The sequence below is a fragment of the Lissotriton helveticus genome, chromosome 1_1, assembly GCF_964261635.1.
Source record: "Lissotriton helveticus chromosome 1_1, aLisHel1.1, whole genome shotgun sequence".
NCBI classification, from domain to species: Eukaryota; Metazoa; Chordata; class Amphibia; order Caudata; family Salamandridae; genus Lissotriton; species Lissotriton helveticus.
In genome coordinates, this window is record NC_136057.1 from 1,980,086,497 (window position 1) to 1,980,105,953 (window position 19,457).

Sequence of the window (19,457 nt, forward strand, 5' to 3'; positions counted from 1 at the left end):
GTTCATTTCTTAGAAATTCATCAAAAACTAGTAGTTTATGCAACCTCCTAAAGAAAAATATGAAGTACATGTGGGATGACTATTGTGATAAGGACTTTGAATCTATCAAAAAATAAATTGTAAGTGCTGGACCCCTTAAAATGTTTGATATTAATGACTCATAACCACTGATGTTAGCAATGTGGGCTTAGGAGCAGTACTTATGCAAGTAAAGGCAGATGGGAAGGAAGAGACTATTTCATTCGCTTCCCGGACATGACGTAGTGTAGAATCATCTTACTCCATGATAGAGAAAGAATCACTGGCAATGAGGTGGGATGTTCAGTATTTCAAAAATTTTGCATGGGGAAAAGAATTTATCTTGAGAACTGACCACAAGCCTCTGTTAGACCTGTTCACCACCAAGGGCGGGGGAAGAGGAATCCTGCGCATCGCCAAATGGCAAAATATACTACAAGAATATCAGTATAGGTTTGAGTATGTGTCTTGTATGAAAAACTATGTTGCTGATTGTCTCTCGAGGTTGCCGTTGGAAGGCAACTATGAGGACCAAGAAGATAATGATGATTTAGAAATTGTGTGTGTGGTGAGTTCGATTGGTGACACCACAAAAGGAGCATTGTCTGATCAAGAGTGGTTAAATGCTTTGTTAAACTATAGAATTCTTCAGGAGGTGGTAAAATGTGTGGTGAATAGTTCGCTTACAGTCAGAAATACCCCTGAAGCATTGGTTCCTTTCAGTAGAATAGAGACCAAATTTTCCATTGTGGGGAACATTCTGCAAAGGATTGGGCAAGTGGTTGTCTCAGAGTGCCTTTGGGAGAGTTCCAGTTTAAGCTCATGAAGGGCATCTTGGAAACCGGGCCATGAGAAGAGGGATAAGGGAAGGTTTCTGGTGGCCTGGTGTGGGCAGGGCGGTCGAACATTATGTTAGGAATTGTTGTATGTGTGTCCGCAGTGACAAGTCACAAGTGACTTGTCCATCTCCTATCACCCCCATTGTGGTTAGACTACACCATGGAGTAAAGCGGCGTTTGATGTTGCTGGACTCTTTGGTGTTGGGGGTAGTCCACCCAAGTATGCGTTGGTCATGATAGACTATATGTAAAAATGGCCCAAGGTGAAATTCATGTACAGTATGAACTTAGATGTCATCATCAGGTTCTTCAAGGGGGTATTTTCTAGGGAAAGTTTTCCTGTGGAAATGGTCTCTGACAAAGGGACCCAGTTAACATCTAGAGGAATTGAGAATGTTCTTGATAATTCTGGCATAAAGCATACTCTAACTTCCCTCTATCATCCTTGCAGCATTGGTTTGAAGTAGGAGTAAACTGTGGCTTCAAGGAGCAGTTTCAGCTTGCACTCATTAATGGATTACAGTGGAAGGAGGCAATAAATGATATGTTGTGGGCCATGAAAACTACCCCTCATAAGTATAGGAATATCGCCTATTACTTTAAGGGGGAGGATAGCAGGGTCCAAACTCAAAAATGAATGGATGGAAAGGAAAACCATTGATGCAACAAGGTTGGAAAAGATGGCTGATGTGAGAGCCGCTGTTTAGGAGAAGTATGGTTCCATGAATGAACATCATCAGGTCCTGACAGTTCAGGTGCAAGATTGTGTGAGAGTTAAAAGACTGGGTTTTGTCCGCAAGGGTTGGTCACGTTTCTTCACCCATTCAGATTAAGAAGGTGAAGGACCATGTAGTGATACTGGAAAATGGGAAGACATGGAACAAATGTTTTATTTCTATTGTATCCAAATATAAGGCAGAATATGTTGGAAGGAAGATGGGTGTGCATTATGATTCTTCTCAGGGCAATGTTGAGTCTACTCAGGCCAATGGATGTGCTGCAGAGAGATTATGTGACAGAGGCATGTGAAATCCTTCAAGGCCTACTCCGATAAGGAGCAGCATTGTGTTAAATGCATCTGACAGGGGGACGGTATTTCCCTTCAGAGCATCTGTCAGGGCTAGGACATGTCCCGCAAAGTTTAGCGATTATGAAATGTTTTGATTCACTATTTTCTTGTCTGTATCTTTCGGGTCACTTCTTTGCCTTTCACTGTTTTCTTCTTGGACATCAGCTGTAGTCACATTCGTTCTCTTAGGGGCACATCCATCAAGTCTGTATTTTGCGATTCCCAAATAGCGAATTTTACAGATACACTATTTGGGAATCGCAAAATGCTATGCATGTAGGAATCGCAAAATAATCTGCGATTTGTGAATCGCTATTAGGTAATGTGACTCCATTCATTCATATGGGCCTGTAAGCGCATAGGAATGACTGGTATTGCATTCACTAATTGCGCCCACAGGCCCATATGAATGAGTGGTATTGCATTCGCTAATTGCGATTACCAAACTGGTAATTGCAAATAGCAAATGCAAATCCAAGGGTGCCCATGGACCTAAGGCCCCCAGGAAGCACCCCACAAAAAAAGGTAAGTGTGCACACGTAAAGCACACACATGCCCTAAGGCATGGCATGGCTTGGCTACAAGGCACTTTGAAAAATGCATTTTTGTGCATTTTCCAAAGCATACACATATTACCATCAACTTGATTTTGTCAGTAGGAAGTGGATGCAATGTTGGTTGAGAGTTCCCTGCGTGTAACTCGGAATGGTGCAGGGGAGTGGGGATTCGCGAGGGCGACAGTTGCTGCCTCTGCACTTCCTTTCAGTGGCACAGGGAGGAGAATAGCCAAATGGGCAACATGTAATGAAGTGCTGATGTGAACAACTATGTACTGTACAGTTACTCTATTGCACTAATAGATAGTGCTACCACTAACACAGCAAAACTTTAAAATCCACCGGGTAGCAAGTATAGGACGCATAATGGTACTTCAAGTAGTATGGTTTTCATTCTGTAGTAATATTTTCAGAACTACTGCTGCCAATGCATTTCTCATAACTGTTTATTTCAGGAGCGTGTTTTTTCATTACTTCTTCAAGGCTTGTCAAAAGAAACAGCACCCGTTTATTCACCAGAGACAGATGATAAGCTATTGACCTAACACTAGTTACTGGTAGCAGAGCTCATGTTTTCACTTTCGGCCCACGTTTTTTGATTCAGTCTTAGGACACCTCTTTAGAAGTCACTTGAAGCTCAAAGACAATATTCCCCTTCATGCATAATCGACTACCACCAACTATCATTGAAGTACCATGCAGAATGCACCTACGACTGATCCTCTACAATATCTACATTGTGTTATTTGTGCACAAAGATTTGATCACATAGTGACTCAAACTTTGTTACCATATGAAGGTTGACGGCAACATCGACAACGTAAACGTTATTTTCACATAGTGAAACATGTACTTTACATCAAGTCGGACATTATCTTATCCTGGAAGATTTACTCTTCTTACTCTAGTCAGCAATTAGAGCAAGGTGAAGGCAATGCCAGGTCATGGCTATACCCAGCTTCAAGGGAAGGTTTTGTCGATGCGAGGGTAATATTGATGTAAAGGTCGCATACATAGTTGGTGCTTTATCAAAAGCATGCCTTTGGTGTCTTGTGAATAAATTGATGCAGTTTTCTTTGACAAGCCATGAAGAAGCATTGAAATAACCCCTTCTTCCAATGGATCATTATAAGAAGTCCATCCATTAGTCGTCTTGCCATCAAAAAACTGCAAGGCATCTCTGTGGACTCGAAGCCATAAACTAAATTGAAAACAGCCAAAACACATGCTAAAAGTTCCCATTTCATATTTGACTTGACACAATTCAACCACATTACTGATGCCCTGATTTCACTCTACTGGTTCTTCTGCTTGCTAAAGTGTAAATTACTCCGTCTTTTGACCAAACCTTTGCATAGGCATGCACCAGTTTAGTGCGCCATTGCGGTACAGTCCAGCCAGTTGACATGGAACCTCTCTCTGGCCTCCTGTGACAAACTATATCTCCACCTGGTGAGGTAATAACTCACAGGGATGCTATACATGAAGCTCTCTTCCACTTCCTCATCAAATACTGCCCCCTGTAATTATCAAAAGAGCTAAAAACATGTAGTAATAGACCTGACACGAACTAGCTGTTCTCCCTCCAATATTGCTCACTGCCAGTGTCTTTCGGTCTCTCCATGTGAGCTCCTCAATAAAAGGTAGATTGGATGTCAGGAGTAGCGCATTGAACATCATACAAAAAGAGCATAAATACATAAATGAATGTATAAATACATGTATAATTAAATAACTAAATAAATAAGTCCATGAAAAAGCTTAGAAACAAAGTATGTGACGGTTACTGGTCGGGAACAAACAAAATGGCAATTCCATATTGCACTTATGCAGGCAAAACCACCGACGTACATTTTAAATGCCAATGCATTTCCAGATTTGGAATATTTCTATATGTTCCAAGTAAAAATGTGATCGAAGATGGAAGTCAGGACCTCGCATTCATGCTTTCTGCTGAACGAAATAAAAAAAATCATTTTGAGAACATAAATTCCACCGAACCAATTAATCATATAGCAGTGTCTGCATTAATCGAAGTAGAAAAGAAAATGTAATAAAATATGAGACAGTGGTTTTTGTAGTCAAAACAAAAATGCTGTCTTCATAAAAACAACAATAAAATGTGGTGTTTAAACAAGCTTATAGGAACAAGAATTCTGCCACAGACTATAGGAAGGAGAGTAGATATTAAATAAGGATTTCTTAGTAAACAGTCCCTAAAATGTTAAAAAGGATTGATTTATATGAAAACCCAAATGCCAAAACGTGAACATTGTGTTCTTATCCTGCAGAGCATCGTTTAATCTATAATGAAACAGAGGCTTAAAGATCTGCTTTAAAGCTTATGGTATTTGACTCTTTTACAAAGAATAAGGTGCTGGGGGACTACTGTTTGAATGAAAAGCCTTGAGGTACTCTTAACAACTGCAAGATTTTAAAAGCTTGAAAATAAGAATATTTTCAAGATAATTGCATTCAAACAATGTTTGAGATCAAAGCGGAAATGTAGGGACTGATGTGAAAATTGCAAATGCCACACATTTAAAGCTTCATAAACATGATTTTTTCTCCCATTCAATTTACAAAAAATGGCAGTTTATTGTTGTTCTGGCCCTCTCTTCCTTAGCTTATTCTCAGTTACCCAGCATTTCAACAAGAAATGATTTAAGTAGAAACAATATTGTGGTACATAGAATATTAGTAGTGTTACACAAGGCCAGACTACTTCATGTGAAAAAGGCCAAACAACCAAACGAAACGTCTTGCCTGAAGTCATACTCACACTTCTCTACCAGTAATGGAATAAGGAGCTATAGGAATATAGGGTAGCAGTAGCGTATGCTTTTTAGCTCTATGACCCCCTTGGAAGCAAAGGGCTATTCCTAAAAAAAATGAGTAGAGTCATTCATGTTCGTCTAGGCATATTTCCCAGGTTTACGTCGTTTTTATCATTATATGTCATAGGTCCATATATTTTCACTGTAGATAGTACCCTGAGCAGAAATTCTCGTGATGAAGGAAGCAAAGTAATTATTTCCTTTTTCTATTTCTCTGTAAAGTGCTTGACTTTCTCTCCCATCCTTGTTGTTGCGGGGACAACCTATCAGTATCAAGAGTAATATTTGAGATATTCCCCAATAACCTGCAGAATCGGTACTCAGTCGACGAAAGCTTGTCTCTAGGCCTCCTGAAGAGCAGTCAATTCTTGACTCAAAAGAGTTTGTCTGAAGGTTGTGATGAGATATCAATGTATAAAATACCAATAGAAAGGCACTGGCATTGCTATTACTTAATGTAAAAGCCAGAGCAACACTTCAATAACAATTCAGATAATGTGCAATAAAAAAGTGGTTAAATAATAAATACTATTCAAATCAAATAATGAAACATAATTTCTCGAAATATAAACGTACTACAGTGCACTCTTTACACACAATATGGAATGACCACTAAGTTATAGCAAATGCTGCATCATTCAAAAACAAAACGACCATGCAAGACGACAGTACCGCAAAATCATGGTAACTCTCTAGGCACTGTTCAGGAACAATAAACTTTGTGAAAACCAGAAACATTAGGTTCCTAAAACAGCAGAACCAAGTATCGAAGTGTGCTGCATTCAAGCGCATCTCTAACCGAATACCAAGAGTCTATGGTCCCTTGAAAATTAACAACTCTGACATGGGGTGGGGGGGAGTGTAGGGAGGGAATGCTCTGGGCCAATAGGTTTACAATTAGTGGAAGCAGGTCTTAGTAGTGATGGTGGGCAAATGACTGACTGACCAATATGGATGATCGGTTTGGGAGCACACAGGAATAAGGGCATGCATTAGTACTACTCAAACCCTCTTCAATCTTTCTGTTTCTGGCTAGCAAGTAAGCCAAATGAGCAATGCACATCTACACTACAAGGCAGAGGAACCCCAAATCAGGCAAGCGCATATGTCTTTCAGCACCCACACTTATTAGGTGGTGGACCTGTGATTGCATAATGGCAATGGAGAATGATAGTAGGTACCGGAAATGGGCAAAAGAAAGGTGGAAAGGTACCAAACAAGGAACAATGTAACAAAACAAAATATCGCCCAACATTCAAAAGAATTACACAGATCATCTGCCCGTGTAGATGTTAGTTTCTTGGGTAGCATTCTTCTGGTCTATGGTTCAGGGAGTCTCTAGGCATCTTCCCGAAGGTCAGACTGGAGTGTGACCTGGCCTCTACTTGTAAGCTGGGAGTGGAAGTGCTCTCCAAGGGTTAGTTGGCTGGTGTACTGTTGCTTCAGGACCTAAAAAGTCCAAGAACTGGTCCCAACAGCTTACTATTTGAATATTTCTGAGCTGGACCCTGATGTAGCTCTTGCTCAAGTGAGATTGGTCTTCAGGAGCTTTCACTGAGAACCTAAAGCTGTATGAGAAACTAGAAGGAAGAACCCAAATCCCAGCAGAAAAATGGCACTAGTCATTTTTGGATCTGTGGTGAACCTTGAGTAGGTGGCAAAGCTGTGTCGCAAAAGTGTGAACCCTATGGGCAAAATTTTCAGCAATGTCCTCCTGACAACTTGAATATGCCATAGCAGGCAGAGCTAAATATGAGCAGCAGTCAAACTATGGGTTCCAAGTCTGCTTGGATACAGAGGCCAACCCTTCTGGGTGGGACTGCGGTTTGTCTTAGAAGATTAGAGAGTCAGCATAAAATGTAAGAGCACAGAGTTAACTGCAAATCAGGATGTACAACCAGGGCAGGAATGATATTACCACAGGAATGGAACCCCACCTGCGTAATGAGGGGGCATTAGACTCTAAAGGTGCTATACAATGTCCATTTGACCTTCACGATGCAACATGCACTCAATGTTAGACCAGCAAAATAAGATCCCCGACTTCATTGGTGTGACACTACAGCTTTTTTTCCCTAGCTGTGCAGAGGCAGCTTTATCTAAAAAGAGCGACACTTGTGGTAGGCAATCTGAGTCCATTCCCACAGAATTTACAGTAAGTGAGAGTCGGTGAGACTCACTCACAGTAAAAGTTCAAACTGGTAGTCAATAAATGAAAAATCAAGTGGGAATAAATGATCATAACCCTTTTCCAACAGAGAGTCAGACATGATGAGAAAAAATGTCCTGAAGGCCCAGAGAGGAGCAGCAGCAAAACAATGAACAGATCTGTATAATGAAAGAGGCCAAACCGAAAAATCAGAGACACTAAGGTTACTCCTGCGAGCTTTTGCCGCCAAAAGCCCCACAACACACGCAATACACAAACACGTGCACCAATACATATATAGCAAGGCAGTTTGAACAACCCCTATCAGCCCTTAGCTACTGTGGTTCAGCCGGCTTTATGCATTGCTAACAGGGTTGTTCATCATTATTCGTATCAGCCCACTTCATTTGGCAGATGTAAGTTTCCTAAAAAAGTGTTGCCTCTCCTCATTCATGTTTCTTAAAATGTATATCCCCCCTTAGGGCCCGGCTTTTGAAGAGTACTAAGGCGCCACTCACTCCATGGGGCAGATTTATGAAGGCCTTGCGCCGCCGGTGCGTCACTTTATTTGACGCAACGGCGGCGCAAATAATGCGCCCTATTTACAACGTGACGCATCTAGGAGATGCGTCACGTTGTAAAGCCCTGCGCCATAAGGAGGCGTTCCTGCGCATGGGGGGGGGGCGTTCCTGCGCAGGAACGCCTCCTAAAAGTGGCTGAGTGAAATCTATGAGATTTCACTCAGTCACTTTCAGGACAATGCTGCGTCAAAACCCTGCGCCTGCTTGAAGCAGGCGTAGGTCTTGACGCAGCATTGTGGAGATGGGGCACCCCCGAGCCTTGCTGGAGCTGCGTCGCGCTTGCGATGCAGCTCCAGCAATGCGCCACCTTTACGCCACAGATGCGTCACGCATCTGTGCCGTTTTTGCCCCATGGTGCGCCGCATTGTAAGTGCGGCGCACCATGGGTGGCGGAGCAGCGGCGCAGGATGACTGGCGCAGCCCTCGGGATGCGCCAGTCATCATAAATCTGCCCCCATGTTTTTAGTGATCCTGTGCATTTTCTCCTGTGAGGGGCTCTGCTCATCTGTTGCTCACCAGTGCTCCCAAGCTCCTCCCTGTCCTGGTATCTGTTTTCATTTATTTATTTTACTAGAGCCGGGCAGTTGTACAGCGTTACTGGAACACTCGCTTTTGTTTGAGGGCTCTTGTGCATTTTATATTTAATTTTTACTTTAAACTTCTGAAGTGGAAGTCGAACACTGAAATAAAAAAACGATACAAAATGCCTGCATCACAACATGATTTCTCATGTGTTGTGAGGCATACACATGTATGCGACATCACCCTGGACATCTTGGAAAGTTCTTCCATAAAACTGAAATTATTCCAAGATGACTGACATATGCGCTTATGTGTGTCTATGTCTCAAGACATATGCACATGACTACGTTGTGATGCACCAGCAGCTATGGAGTATCAATACAAATAAGCACTAGCCCAGCCAATATGTCTGGAGACCTCTTGGCTTTGCTAATTCTTATTTTGCAATTTTGAGAGTGTTCTTTAACGTTTGCTCTTATATCATTGTACTTCTCATCTTGTTTCTTTTGTGTGTACATTTTACTGAATGCCAGGAAGCAGCCGAGATTTCTGTGTGCTATCGTTGCTTCTCACTCACTCACTCTGACTGAAAGATGAAATGAGATTTACAGTGCAATAAAGTAATGCTACCCATTGAATTATCTTTGTAATCCACTGTCACCAGGTTCAGAGTTAACCATCTGCAGGGTATTGATCAATAAATCAATACTTTTCAAAATGAATTTTCAAAGTGACTAGGTTCCAAAGAAATACACAGCTTTAGAAAAATCCCAAACGCTGGGGGTTGATTTAGCTCTGTAAATATATCCCTTCCCTAAAAAAAAAAAATAATAGTAATAAAATAGATAACATGCGCTTGTGTAGCCCTCATGACTATCAATGCGGCGCTGCTGAGCGCTGCTATTTTGGTACTTGATTAAATATAAATAAAAGAGTAGGATCAAACTCTTTTGTGGCTCCCAAAGCACACTTAGGAAATCATAAGCCCGAGCTAAAAATTTAAAATGCAATTTATGTTGTGCCCCATTTAGCACAGAATTACAATAAAAGTAAGCATTTTATACAGTCTTTTCCTTCAGGGATCCCGTGTCAACAGCGAGAATGAATAAAGAACATTGCATTAGAATTCAGCTAATTCCGCCTCAGCCCATTCAGCACAGTTATGATAAGGTTTCACGTTAAGCGCATAATGCCGATTTTCCCCACAATAAAACTAAATGCCCAATATCAGCTTTTCTCCTTCCCTCCTTTGAAGCATTACATATTCAAATGAAGACGAAGTAAAAATACAAAAATCAACTCAAGACACAATCCGTTTATTTCCTTGTCAGCCCTGGGTCTCGCAGACGTACTCACGCAGTATAAAAACAAAAAACAAAGTGGTAAAATTCATACCTGCCCGCAAGCCAGGCCCATTCCTCTCTCCCCCATGCCATGTGGGCAGGATAGATTTAACTCCAAAGCATCCGCTCCAGCAGCCTGAAAAAAGAATCATAAGTTAAAAAAATATATATAATGTATTTTAAAATGTAATGGATATAAATTGTTGTATTGTTTAAAGGCCAGGAGGCTAAATAAAGATCTTTTGGCTTGACTTAAAATCATAGAATCATTATCCAAAGTACCCCAAGTATGGGTTTTGGTGAAAACCACCTGGCGTTGATAACCAACATATATTGTCGCTCTATATAGCTGTAGGAGTGGCGTAAATCAAAATGATGGGGTCTGCCTGCAGAATGTGGTACATGGCCCCGAGACTTCCCATCTTATTGATATGCAGTGAACTTCAGCTGAATGGGTCACCTTACAAAAGGGTGGTGCCTTGTGTTATGCATCTAACATGTATCTATGTGTTAGACCTGTCATGCTTAGGGTGGTCTTTCCCCCAACTTTTTTTCCTTTTGCCTCTCATTTTTGCTGATATTTTTTGTTGGCCTTAGTAGTCTGACCACTTTACCACTGAAAATCATTGCTAAGGTGCATGTGCTTCTCCTCTAAACATGATGGCATTGGTGTATACCTGATTAGCATTTTGCTGTACCTGTGAGTCTCTTGTAATGTGGTATACCAAATACCGAGGGCCTGTACTTCAAATGCTACTAGTGAGCTGCAGCCTTGATTGTGCTACCCACAGAAGTAGCCTTTCAAACCTGTCTCAGGCCTGCCACTGCAGTGTCTGTGTGTGCAGTTTACTGCCACTTTGACTTGGTATTTCAAACGACTTGCAAGGCATTGAACTACCCTTTAAATACATGTAAGCCACCCCCAAGGTAGGCCCAAAGTAAGGGTAGGGTGCCATGTAAGTAAAAGGTAGGTTTTGCATGTCCTGGTATTAACAAACAGCCTATTTCATTTTCCACTACTGTGAAGCCTACCCTCTCATAGGCCAGCATTGGGAATTCCTTAATACACTTTTGAGCTGTTATTCCTGATCAGAGAGGATTAGCTTTTTCATATTTCATATCTTTGGAATGGTAATGATAAATCCTCCTTACTGGTGAAGTTGCATTTAACATTAATGTTTTAGAAATGCCACTTTTAGAAAGTGGACATTTCTCTGTATTTCCTGCTCTGTGTGCCTGACAGCCTGTTTCCAATACACGTATGGGTTGGTAGAGAGCTACAGTTTGTGCATTTCCTCTAGACAGCCACAAACACAGGACGGTGAGACTCATCTGCATTCCAATGGGTCTTCCTGGGCGTGAAGGGATGGGAGGGGCTGATGCTAACACTTCAATAGCTAGTGTCCTGCTCACACACAAAGCACTGATTTCTGCCCCGGTGTTAGCCTGCCAGACAGGACTTGATTGAAAGGGATCATTGTGCACTTCAGTGAGCTGCTTTGAAGTCACCCCTACATGAAATGCACTTTTGGGTATAAGTACTGGATACTGACCCTCAGACACTTCTGGACCTTTACCTGAACCTCTGTCAGAAGGACTAGTGTGCTGCTTAAAGGACTCAACTGGACTTCTTTTCTGAAAAGACTGTTTTTCTGCTTTTTTTTCCTTGCTGCTTGCTACTCCTCAACTCTGCTGGATGGAGAGTTGGACTTGGCTTCCCTCTATGTGATCTCCAAGGGCTTGCTGGCATGCCTCCTGTTTTCTGAAGTCTCATCGATTCAAAGGACTTCCTACAGTTCTGCTGGTGCTGCTGGGCTCTGCCTTCTGTGAGTCCTACCCTTGCCTGAGGTGCCCCCTCCAAGTTTGGGGCCTCAGAAGCAGGTTCTGTAACTGATTTCTGCTAATACTGATGCATTTCATTGACTGAAATTCCATTTCAGTGCCCTTCAGTGCCGACACAGAGGCTGCTCGATAACAGCAGTTCCACAGCCAGCATGTGCGCCTCGATGACAACACATTGCATTCACTTCAAAGGAGCTCGAAAGCAAAGCAGGACTTCCTTGGCTTAGCTCGATGATGACGTAGTAGGCTCTCAATGTCGACACTTGCTCTAACTAAGGTATTTCTTCAGTGGGGCCTGTCTAGTTTCCACAGCCTGCATGCCCCCCACACCCATCGCAGTCCTCCTGAACTTTGGATTTGTAATGGTCCTTTGGAACCTCAAGTAACCTCTCGACCACTAATGACTTCTAAGCACTATTTTTGGTTTAGTCTTTAAAAATTCATATCCCAACTTCTACTCATTGTATTTAGTCTCTTTTGTCTTATTTTGCTCAGATAAATATTTTCTATTTGCCTCAACTTGTGTGTAGTCATTTTGTGGTGTATTCATTGCATTACTGTTTGCCGCCCAAATATTTTATACATTGTTGTAGATAAGCCTGACTGCTCTGTGGCAAGCTACAAGAGGGTGATCACAGGTTATCTTATTTTCTAGCTAGCTTACCTTGACTTGAATGGTGGTTCCTGCCTGGCCTAGGAGCATATCTGAGTTAATGAAGAATCCCATTTGTAACAGGATCTGAAGGGATTTATAAAGTGTGAACCTAGGTAGAAGGCATTGTACAACAATATGGTGTACGTAATCATCTAGACAGGCCAAGGAGCACCCATCAGTAATTTTAAAGCTATCATGGGACACAATGTTGTAAAGGGGGAAATGCTTTGGTCATGGTTTTCTTTCATTAATAAGTCATTGCTTTCCGGTATGTTATCTCAATTGGTTCACCCTAAGAGAACCAGTAGAAAAATCTCCAAAATACAATAAGTTGTTAAACTAAAACCAAGTGCAAGAGCGCAGCGTCCTGGTGACAGGGAGTTATTTGGTAAAGTAAGGTATTTAAATATGTCTGACAAAAACAAACAAATCAACAAAAGAAAAGACCAAGTACTAAATCATCACTGTCTTTTTGCTATACTACAATTATGCTTTGAGAAACATTCAAAATTACCAATGGATTACTGTAGGAAAAACAGAAAACAGGCAATGGTAATAGATATGGCTTTTGAATGCAAATGCTCTTGTGTAACTGACTGGGTAAGGCACTAAATAGGTCATCATACATGTACTCATCTTTGCACTTATACATCCAATCATTCATTCACTGACTCACTCTTGCATTCACACTCTAACACAATCACAATAAAACACACAGAAATTCACCATATGGAATAGTATATGTTCCTAGTTTCTGCCCTGCCCCATCTCTGCTGCTGCTAGGGAAAGACAAACACCCTAAACTATCTAAGTTATCTAAGACACTTTTGCTTTTATCTAGGACTTTTTTTAACATTACAAAATGCCATGTGTGTGCCCCTGAAAAGTCGAGCTCAGGCAGCTGGATAAATAAACACAATGGTCACAGTTATGTGGAGGGCAAACACTTGTTTCTGGAAGCACACAATGTCTGCCTAATCAAACCATGTACTTCTGGTTCCCAATATGTGGGTAGGAAAAAAGCCCGTCCATGGTGATGCTCACGTGTGGTTTTTCTTGTGTTTTTTTTTGTTGTCCTCATTTGCCTTGCCCTCTTTCTCACAAAGCGCGCCAACCACCTTGCGTGTCCTAGCAACAGGTGAAACTCATTGCTCTCGTTGTTCCAGACACGATTCGTTTACTGGCTGGAGACAAATTCATGGGAAGAAGAGAGGGGGACGGGGGGAGGGCGGAAAAAACAGCTCTTACTCCATCAAGGTATTTCAACCTGTTGGGCCTGTTACTCTATCTGCGGGAACCGTCAAACCAAGGTCCATGGAGTGTAGTAGGCATAATCATAGGACCCGGGGAAAAAAATAAAACCCCGGCAATCCTATTTCCATTGGACCAAGAAGTCCCAGAAAGACAGATTTCGATTACTGCAGGATCTGGCCAAGTCTACCTTTGAGATTTCGTATAATGACATTAGCCAGCCCGCATGTGATGGCGCAGTGGTGTCCACCCAAAATTTACAAATCTGCCGCCTTGCAAGTAGAATTGCATAGAAAAGGAAAATCTTTGCCTTGCCTGTAACCTTTTCATCCAACCCAAAGATTATTTGTGGCAGAGGGATAGACAATGACGTCTTAAGGATGGACTCCAATGAAGGTTTTACCTCTTCCCAAAAAAGGATGATGGAGGGGCAATCCTTAAACATATGTATATCGGATGCTTCAGGGAGGTTGCATTTGTTACACCTCTTTCTGGGCTGAAATTTTGATAACCTTAAAGGGGACAGGTAAGCGCGGTGTTATGTAAACAAATTATTACGGCTCAGCCAGGCTGGTTTAACTGATTTGTAGAGGAGAGTCAAAGATCTTAACCATAACTCCTCGTATTGAAGGCCCACCTCTTCTCCCCACAGCTCCACTGGAAGGGTAAACTCCCCATCCACCTCCTCCAAGATACTCCAATACCAAGTAGCCACCTCTTTGCCTCCCTCTTGCCTCTCTACCAACTGTTGTTCCCAGTTGGATACCTTTCCTACCCATATCCCGTGCCCAACTGTCAAGCTGTATATACTTAAATCTGGATAGAACCGGGCCAGCCCTTTCCCTTAATGTTTCCCAATCTAATACTGATTCCCCTACCAGTAACTCCCCCCATCTGACAATACCTGCCTCCTTCACCGGGATTGCAAGACTATCTTTCAAACATGATGGCTGCCCCGGGGAGTCCCACACAGGGGCAAAACTTGAAAAATAAGATATTCCTATTCTCCTCTTTAACTGCGCCAAGATTTTTGCTACAGCTTGCAAGGTCTTCAACCTCACCTTCTTAAAAAATTTCTGGTCCCCAAATTTAAATATATATCCATCAATAGGCATGTTTGCCCCTACTTGCATGGCCCTCCACATTAGTCCTATAGATGAACTTGATGGAGATTTCAAGAGCATCCTGGAGTGGGATAGCTGGAACGCCCACGCGTAGTACTGTAAGTCTGATAGTGCCAACACATTTGGACATCACTGGTGAAGAGATATGGTCATTGCTGCCTTACTTTCAGGAAACAAGTTTGTATTGATATTTTAACAACCATACATTCTTAAGGTGAGCATAGCCATTAAAAGAGACTTCTCCCTTGACCCAGAACCAACAACCTCCCCTTCCTCCTCCACCACCATACTAGATAAACTATCACATAACCTTCTCAGCTATTCACTGGAGATATGCTATTTGTAACACATTTGGTCTATAAATCTTTAGTTCAATTTCCACCCTATAAATATACTTTCTTCTTCAATAAACTCAGTACTCTCATGTTTCTGGGCATGTGAGACCTCTGTATTCTCGGTTAAGGCGGTCAATTCCCACATTCAACAGCTTGGTAAAAATGTGTTCTTATTGTCCTCTTTTCCAAATAGTGGGATCAGGGTCCAGGGGTGAGTGTTGAAGTGTGCCCTATTTTCAAATATTCCTAAACCACAAGTTTAAGCACCACAGTTTACTTATTTCCTGCTTAGCCATTCTACCTTTTACCCAAGACAGGACACTTGATAGTGATGGATAAGCTGATGTATACACAACCCCATTGTCTGGAGTGTTCAGCTCTTATTCTCACTGCTCATTGGACCAGATGAAGGCGATGCAGAGCACCTGGAGTTAAGTAATGTAGGTTTGTTTAATTAGCAGGGACGTGCCTTAGAAACGTATAACATCTAGGGATCGCCGTCCCAGCAACTCACAGCAAATCTGAGAGGTTCTCTGTGGAAAAGATGCACAGGTTCATGGTCAACCTGTGAACCAAGTACTGAAGTCAGTCTATTGGTTATCAAAAGGGTGTAAAAACTTGCACTTGCTTCACAAGTGTAGTGCTTCCTCTCAGAATCTAGGCGCAATATTTATGTTAGTGAACCTTTGACTCTCTGGATGACAGTCAACTCAGAGAGGAACTCTATCAGGGACCGGTACAGCTTTTTTTAATCTTCCTTTATTAGTTTACAACACCCAGCGCCAGCCGCAATAAATAGACCATAGTACATAACATGTGGCAGGAAAGGCCATCAAATAAAATATATTGTGCTCTACAATGTATACAAGGACTGGTACATAAAGTTGGGAGAGATGGAGGATGCAAGACAAGGTCGCCCTCCTAAGGCGTGTAATCAAAAACCAAACCCAGGTTATTGGGTTCTTAGACCTAGATTAAGATTAGGGCTTCTGGCCAATGTGGTCAGATTAGAGCCTGCTGTCCGGCGGGGCAAAGAAGTAGGTGTTCTGGCGCGGCGTCTCCAGTCTTGAAGATTGTTTCAAAGAGAGACCCCCCGAGATCATGATGTGCTAACACGCACACTGACAAATACACAACAACTAGCAATCGTATGTATTTCTAACGCATGTCCTTATTAGTAGCAGCGTTCACTTTGTTTATATCTATTACTACTTTTCCTATTAACGTCAATACCGGAGTGGCAAACACAGGGCTGGTTCCTGTGTGGTCCTGAAGAAAAGCTAGGGGTAGCTTGTAGCATGTCGACCACACACTGATTCCCTTCTCATCATAGATAGGTACGCAGTGTCAACCCCATTTTTAACCATACCAACCTAGGAGCAGGAATAAAATAATTTAGGCCCACTAGCACTGTATTTTTAACCAGCATACATCCACTCCACCACACATTGCACCACACATAGTCTTCCACAAAAAGGTTCTCCTACGTAACTCTGCAAGTCGTAGCACACCCCAGTTCATAGAGAGCTGGGATGGCCCCAATGAAGAAGCAAGTCACCGTGGGGAAACCCTGGTGAGTGAGGGGACTCAAGAAATTAATTTTTCTTTCTTTCAGGCTCTAATCTGACCACATTGGCCAGAAGCCCTAATCTTAAGCTAGGTCTAAGAACCCAATACCCTGGGTTTGTTTTTTGATTACAAGGACTAGTATACATTGAGGCCATTAACTTCAAATGCTATAGGAAGGAAAGGCTTAGTTGAGCCAGGTTAAACAACTTAAACAGTGGGGAGCAGGTGGAGGTTGACGGGGGAAATGTAAAAAGGAAAATAAAGAGGAGGGTAGGAAGAAGAATTCACCATTATAAATGAAACTCCAATTTGTCAGTATTTCACTGTACAAACACTAGTCAATAAACATTAGTCCGAATTTTTTCTTAACCATTAGTATCTGGAAAATGTGCCCATGTTTGAATACAGATCACTGCCTTGTCTTGCACTTTTTATATGTGCCTCTCGAAAGAGGCGGTACTGTACATTTCTATCAAATATTTTTTGTGAGTGGGTTTGTGTGGGGAGTGGCAATGCAGAAGGATACAGAGCCTGGCTGACGTCAGTGCCATGGAGACCATATAACTGTTTTGGTTTGTCAGGGAGGCTATATTGGTTGTATCATGAAGCAGTATCACTTGTTGTGGTATGGGTGTTGGGTTGGGTAAAAATGTGCTCAAGGTGACACCCAACTCATGCCAAAGGCTATGTGAGTCCTGACAGTCATGCAGAATAGGTACTGTGTCTCAGTGCTGTTGTCCACTTTGCCAACAGATTGAGAGATCAAGTACCAATCCTGGATTGATTTGAGTTTGCAGAATTTAATTCTCAACTCTCTCACCCTTCTGCCTGCGTTTTCTGAAACCTCAGTCCAGTCTTCCTCTGTGCAATCTATTTGGAGATGATTTTGCCATTTGGTACGCAGTCTAGCCATCGGGGCTTGAGAGTATAAGTGTTGTCGCACCTGGTTATAGAGGACCATCATGCAGTGCTTAATTTGAGACAGTGGATTCCACTTCTTGACACAAACACTTCATTTTCAAAACCTGCTCTTGTGACAGTCTGCCACAATGTGGCACTATCTGGTTAATTTAGAGATTATCACACCAACAGTTAATTATGAATTCAATTTGCATTCAGAATTACTATTATTTGCAGCCCAAGCCACTATTATAGCTTTGGTGGCCTGAATTATCACATTTGGAGTAGCGTGATGGTTAGTAATTGTGTTGTTACCATCATTGGCAGCAACAATAGGTGGTGCAAGTTGCCTTGGCCTCCTGAGGAAAGCCCTGGCGCTCATGTTTTTTTTGTTATGTATTAAGAATTGCCAATATGACTCCTCCCTTTTACTGCCACCAGAATCTAAGGTATGATATTATTGGAGAGGCCTGGGTGTCCCATGGCTTTGCTCCTAGTCCACTGAGGAGAAATTGCCGAGTTTTATGTATTTCCATTGTTGGTTCGTACGCCATATTCCTATTTGATCTCTGGAAAAGATTTGAGTGTATTTAGGCTATGAAATGATTTGATGTTATGATACCTGCTGATTGCCATACCTGCCAATTGAGCTCCTATCTGGATTCCTGCATTCTGCCAGACAGCTGTGTTATTATGTGTGTGTCATCTGTGATAACAATACATGAGCACATTACCAGTTCCTAATAATTTCCGTAATTCTGGGGTTTGAGAATAGGGAGATGGGTGACTTGTATCTGTATATCAATAAATCAGGTCTTCGAAAGGTATTAGGAGGACATGAGCAAATACTCTCTACGTAAACATATGTATTTAGATGCTAGTCCCATTGATCGAGGGGTTATCTCAAATTTTCTGCACGAAGGGTTTAAGAGTGAGTGCAAATAGCAGGGGAGACGGGAAGGGGTACACCTGGTGTATCCCTCCCTGATTCTTGACATTATCCGAGCGCTGCCCCAACTTTTGCCAATGACGCATCATAGTTAGGATAGTATAAAATTTATTGAGTGCACTAAAATCCGAGGTGCGAAAGCCCGAAAAAGTGGTATCCAGCCCAAGAAACTCTAGTGCCCAAACTGGGCATGCCATCATGCCCTAGTGCGTCTGATAAAGTGATTTTTCAGCAGCGGGTTGGGCCACCATCTCCCCAGTGAGTTGTTAGCAGTCCCACCTAAGACAAATAAACTTGTTACTCTCTGACTTTAATGGCAAGCTACCTAGCAAGACAGAAATTGCCCAATCGAGTGTTTGTGAGGGTTCTAGAAGCTCATATAGTTATCCTATTAAGGAAACAAGACCAGGCGTTTACCCGTGGTGCGTTCAAATATGGGGAGGTACACACCACTCCCCTTAGTATAAACCTGTGAATGAATAACAATGTCTGACTTCATGATGCACACACAAATACAAGTTAATCAGCACATTCTGAAAAAGTGATACAATAAACATGAGAGAAGTCTTGTCTATTATTGTTGTTTTATTTGCTTACATAAACCTTCCTTTAGCCAACACGTGTTTCTTTATCTTTGGGAGGTATTCCTACAACTTCATCAGGGCTAGTAACACTGATAGGCTTCAGCGGTCAGCCTCCTGCATGGTATGACGAAACCGATGCGGGAGGTCAACAACGCTTGATAGGTGCGGAACGGTGTATGTTTTAGCGGTGCCTAAGAAGAGTTCTTCACATGGCAACAGACTTGCGTCTGAAGACGGAGTATTCATTCATACAGGACAACATCTGATTATTATTATGTTTATCACTGGCAGTGGATTCCGCTGCTGTCTGTACAAATCCAGTAGAGCTGCTTC

At 42.1% G+C, this 19,457-nt stretch overlaps 1 protein-coding gene across 2 annotated transcripts in view; it reads right to left on the reverse strand.

Annotated features, from left to right (window-relative positions):
• The window catches only part of DPYD (dihydropyrimidine dehydrogenase), a 3,662,673-nt gene that overhangs the window by 978,030 nt on the left and 2,665,186 nt on the right, over positions 1 to 19,457 (reverse strand). For both annotated transcript variants that reach the window (XR_013594885.1, XM_078644210.1), the window contains exon 16: positions 9,968 to 10,051. Coding sequence is in view for 1 of the 2 variants with exons in the window: in XM_078644210.1 (XP_078500336.1) it covers positions 9,968 to 10,051 (84 nt within the window). In the remaining variant the exon portion in view is untranslated. The remainder of the gene's footprint in view (positions 1 to 9,967; positions 10,052 to 19,457) is intronic.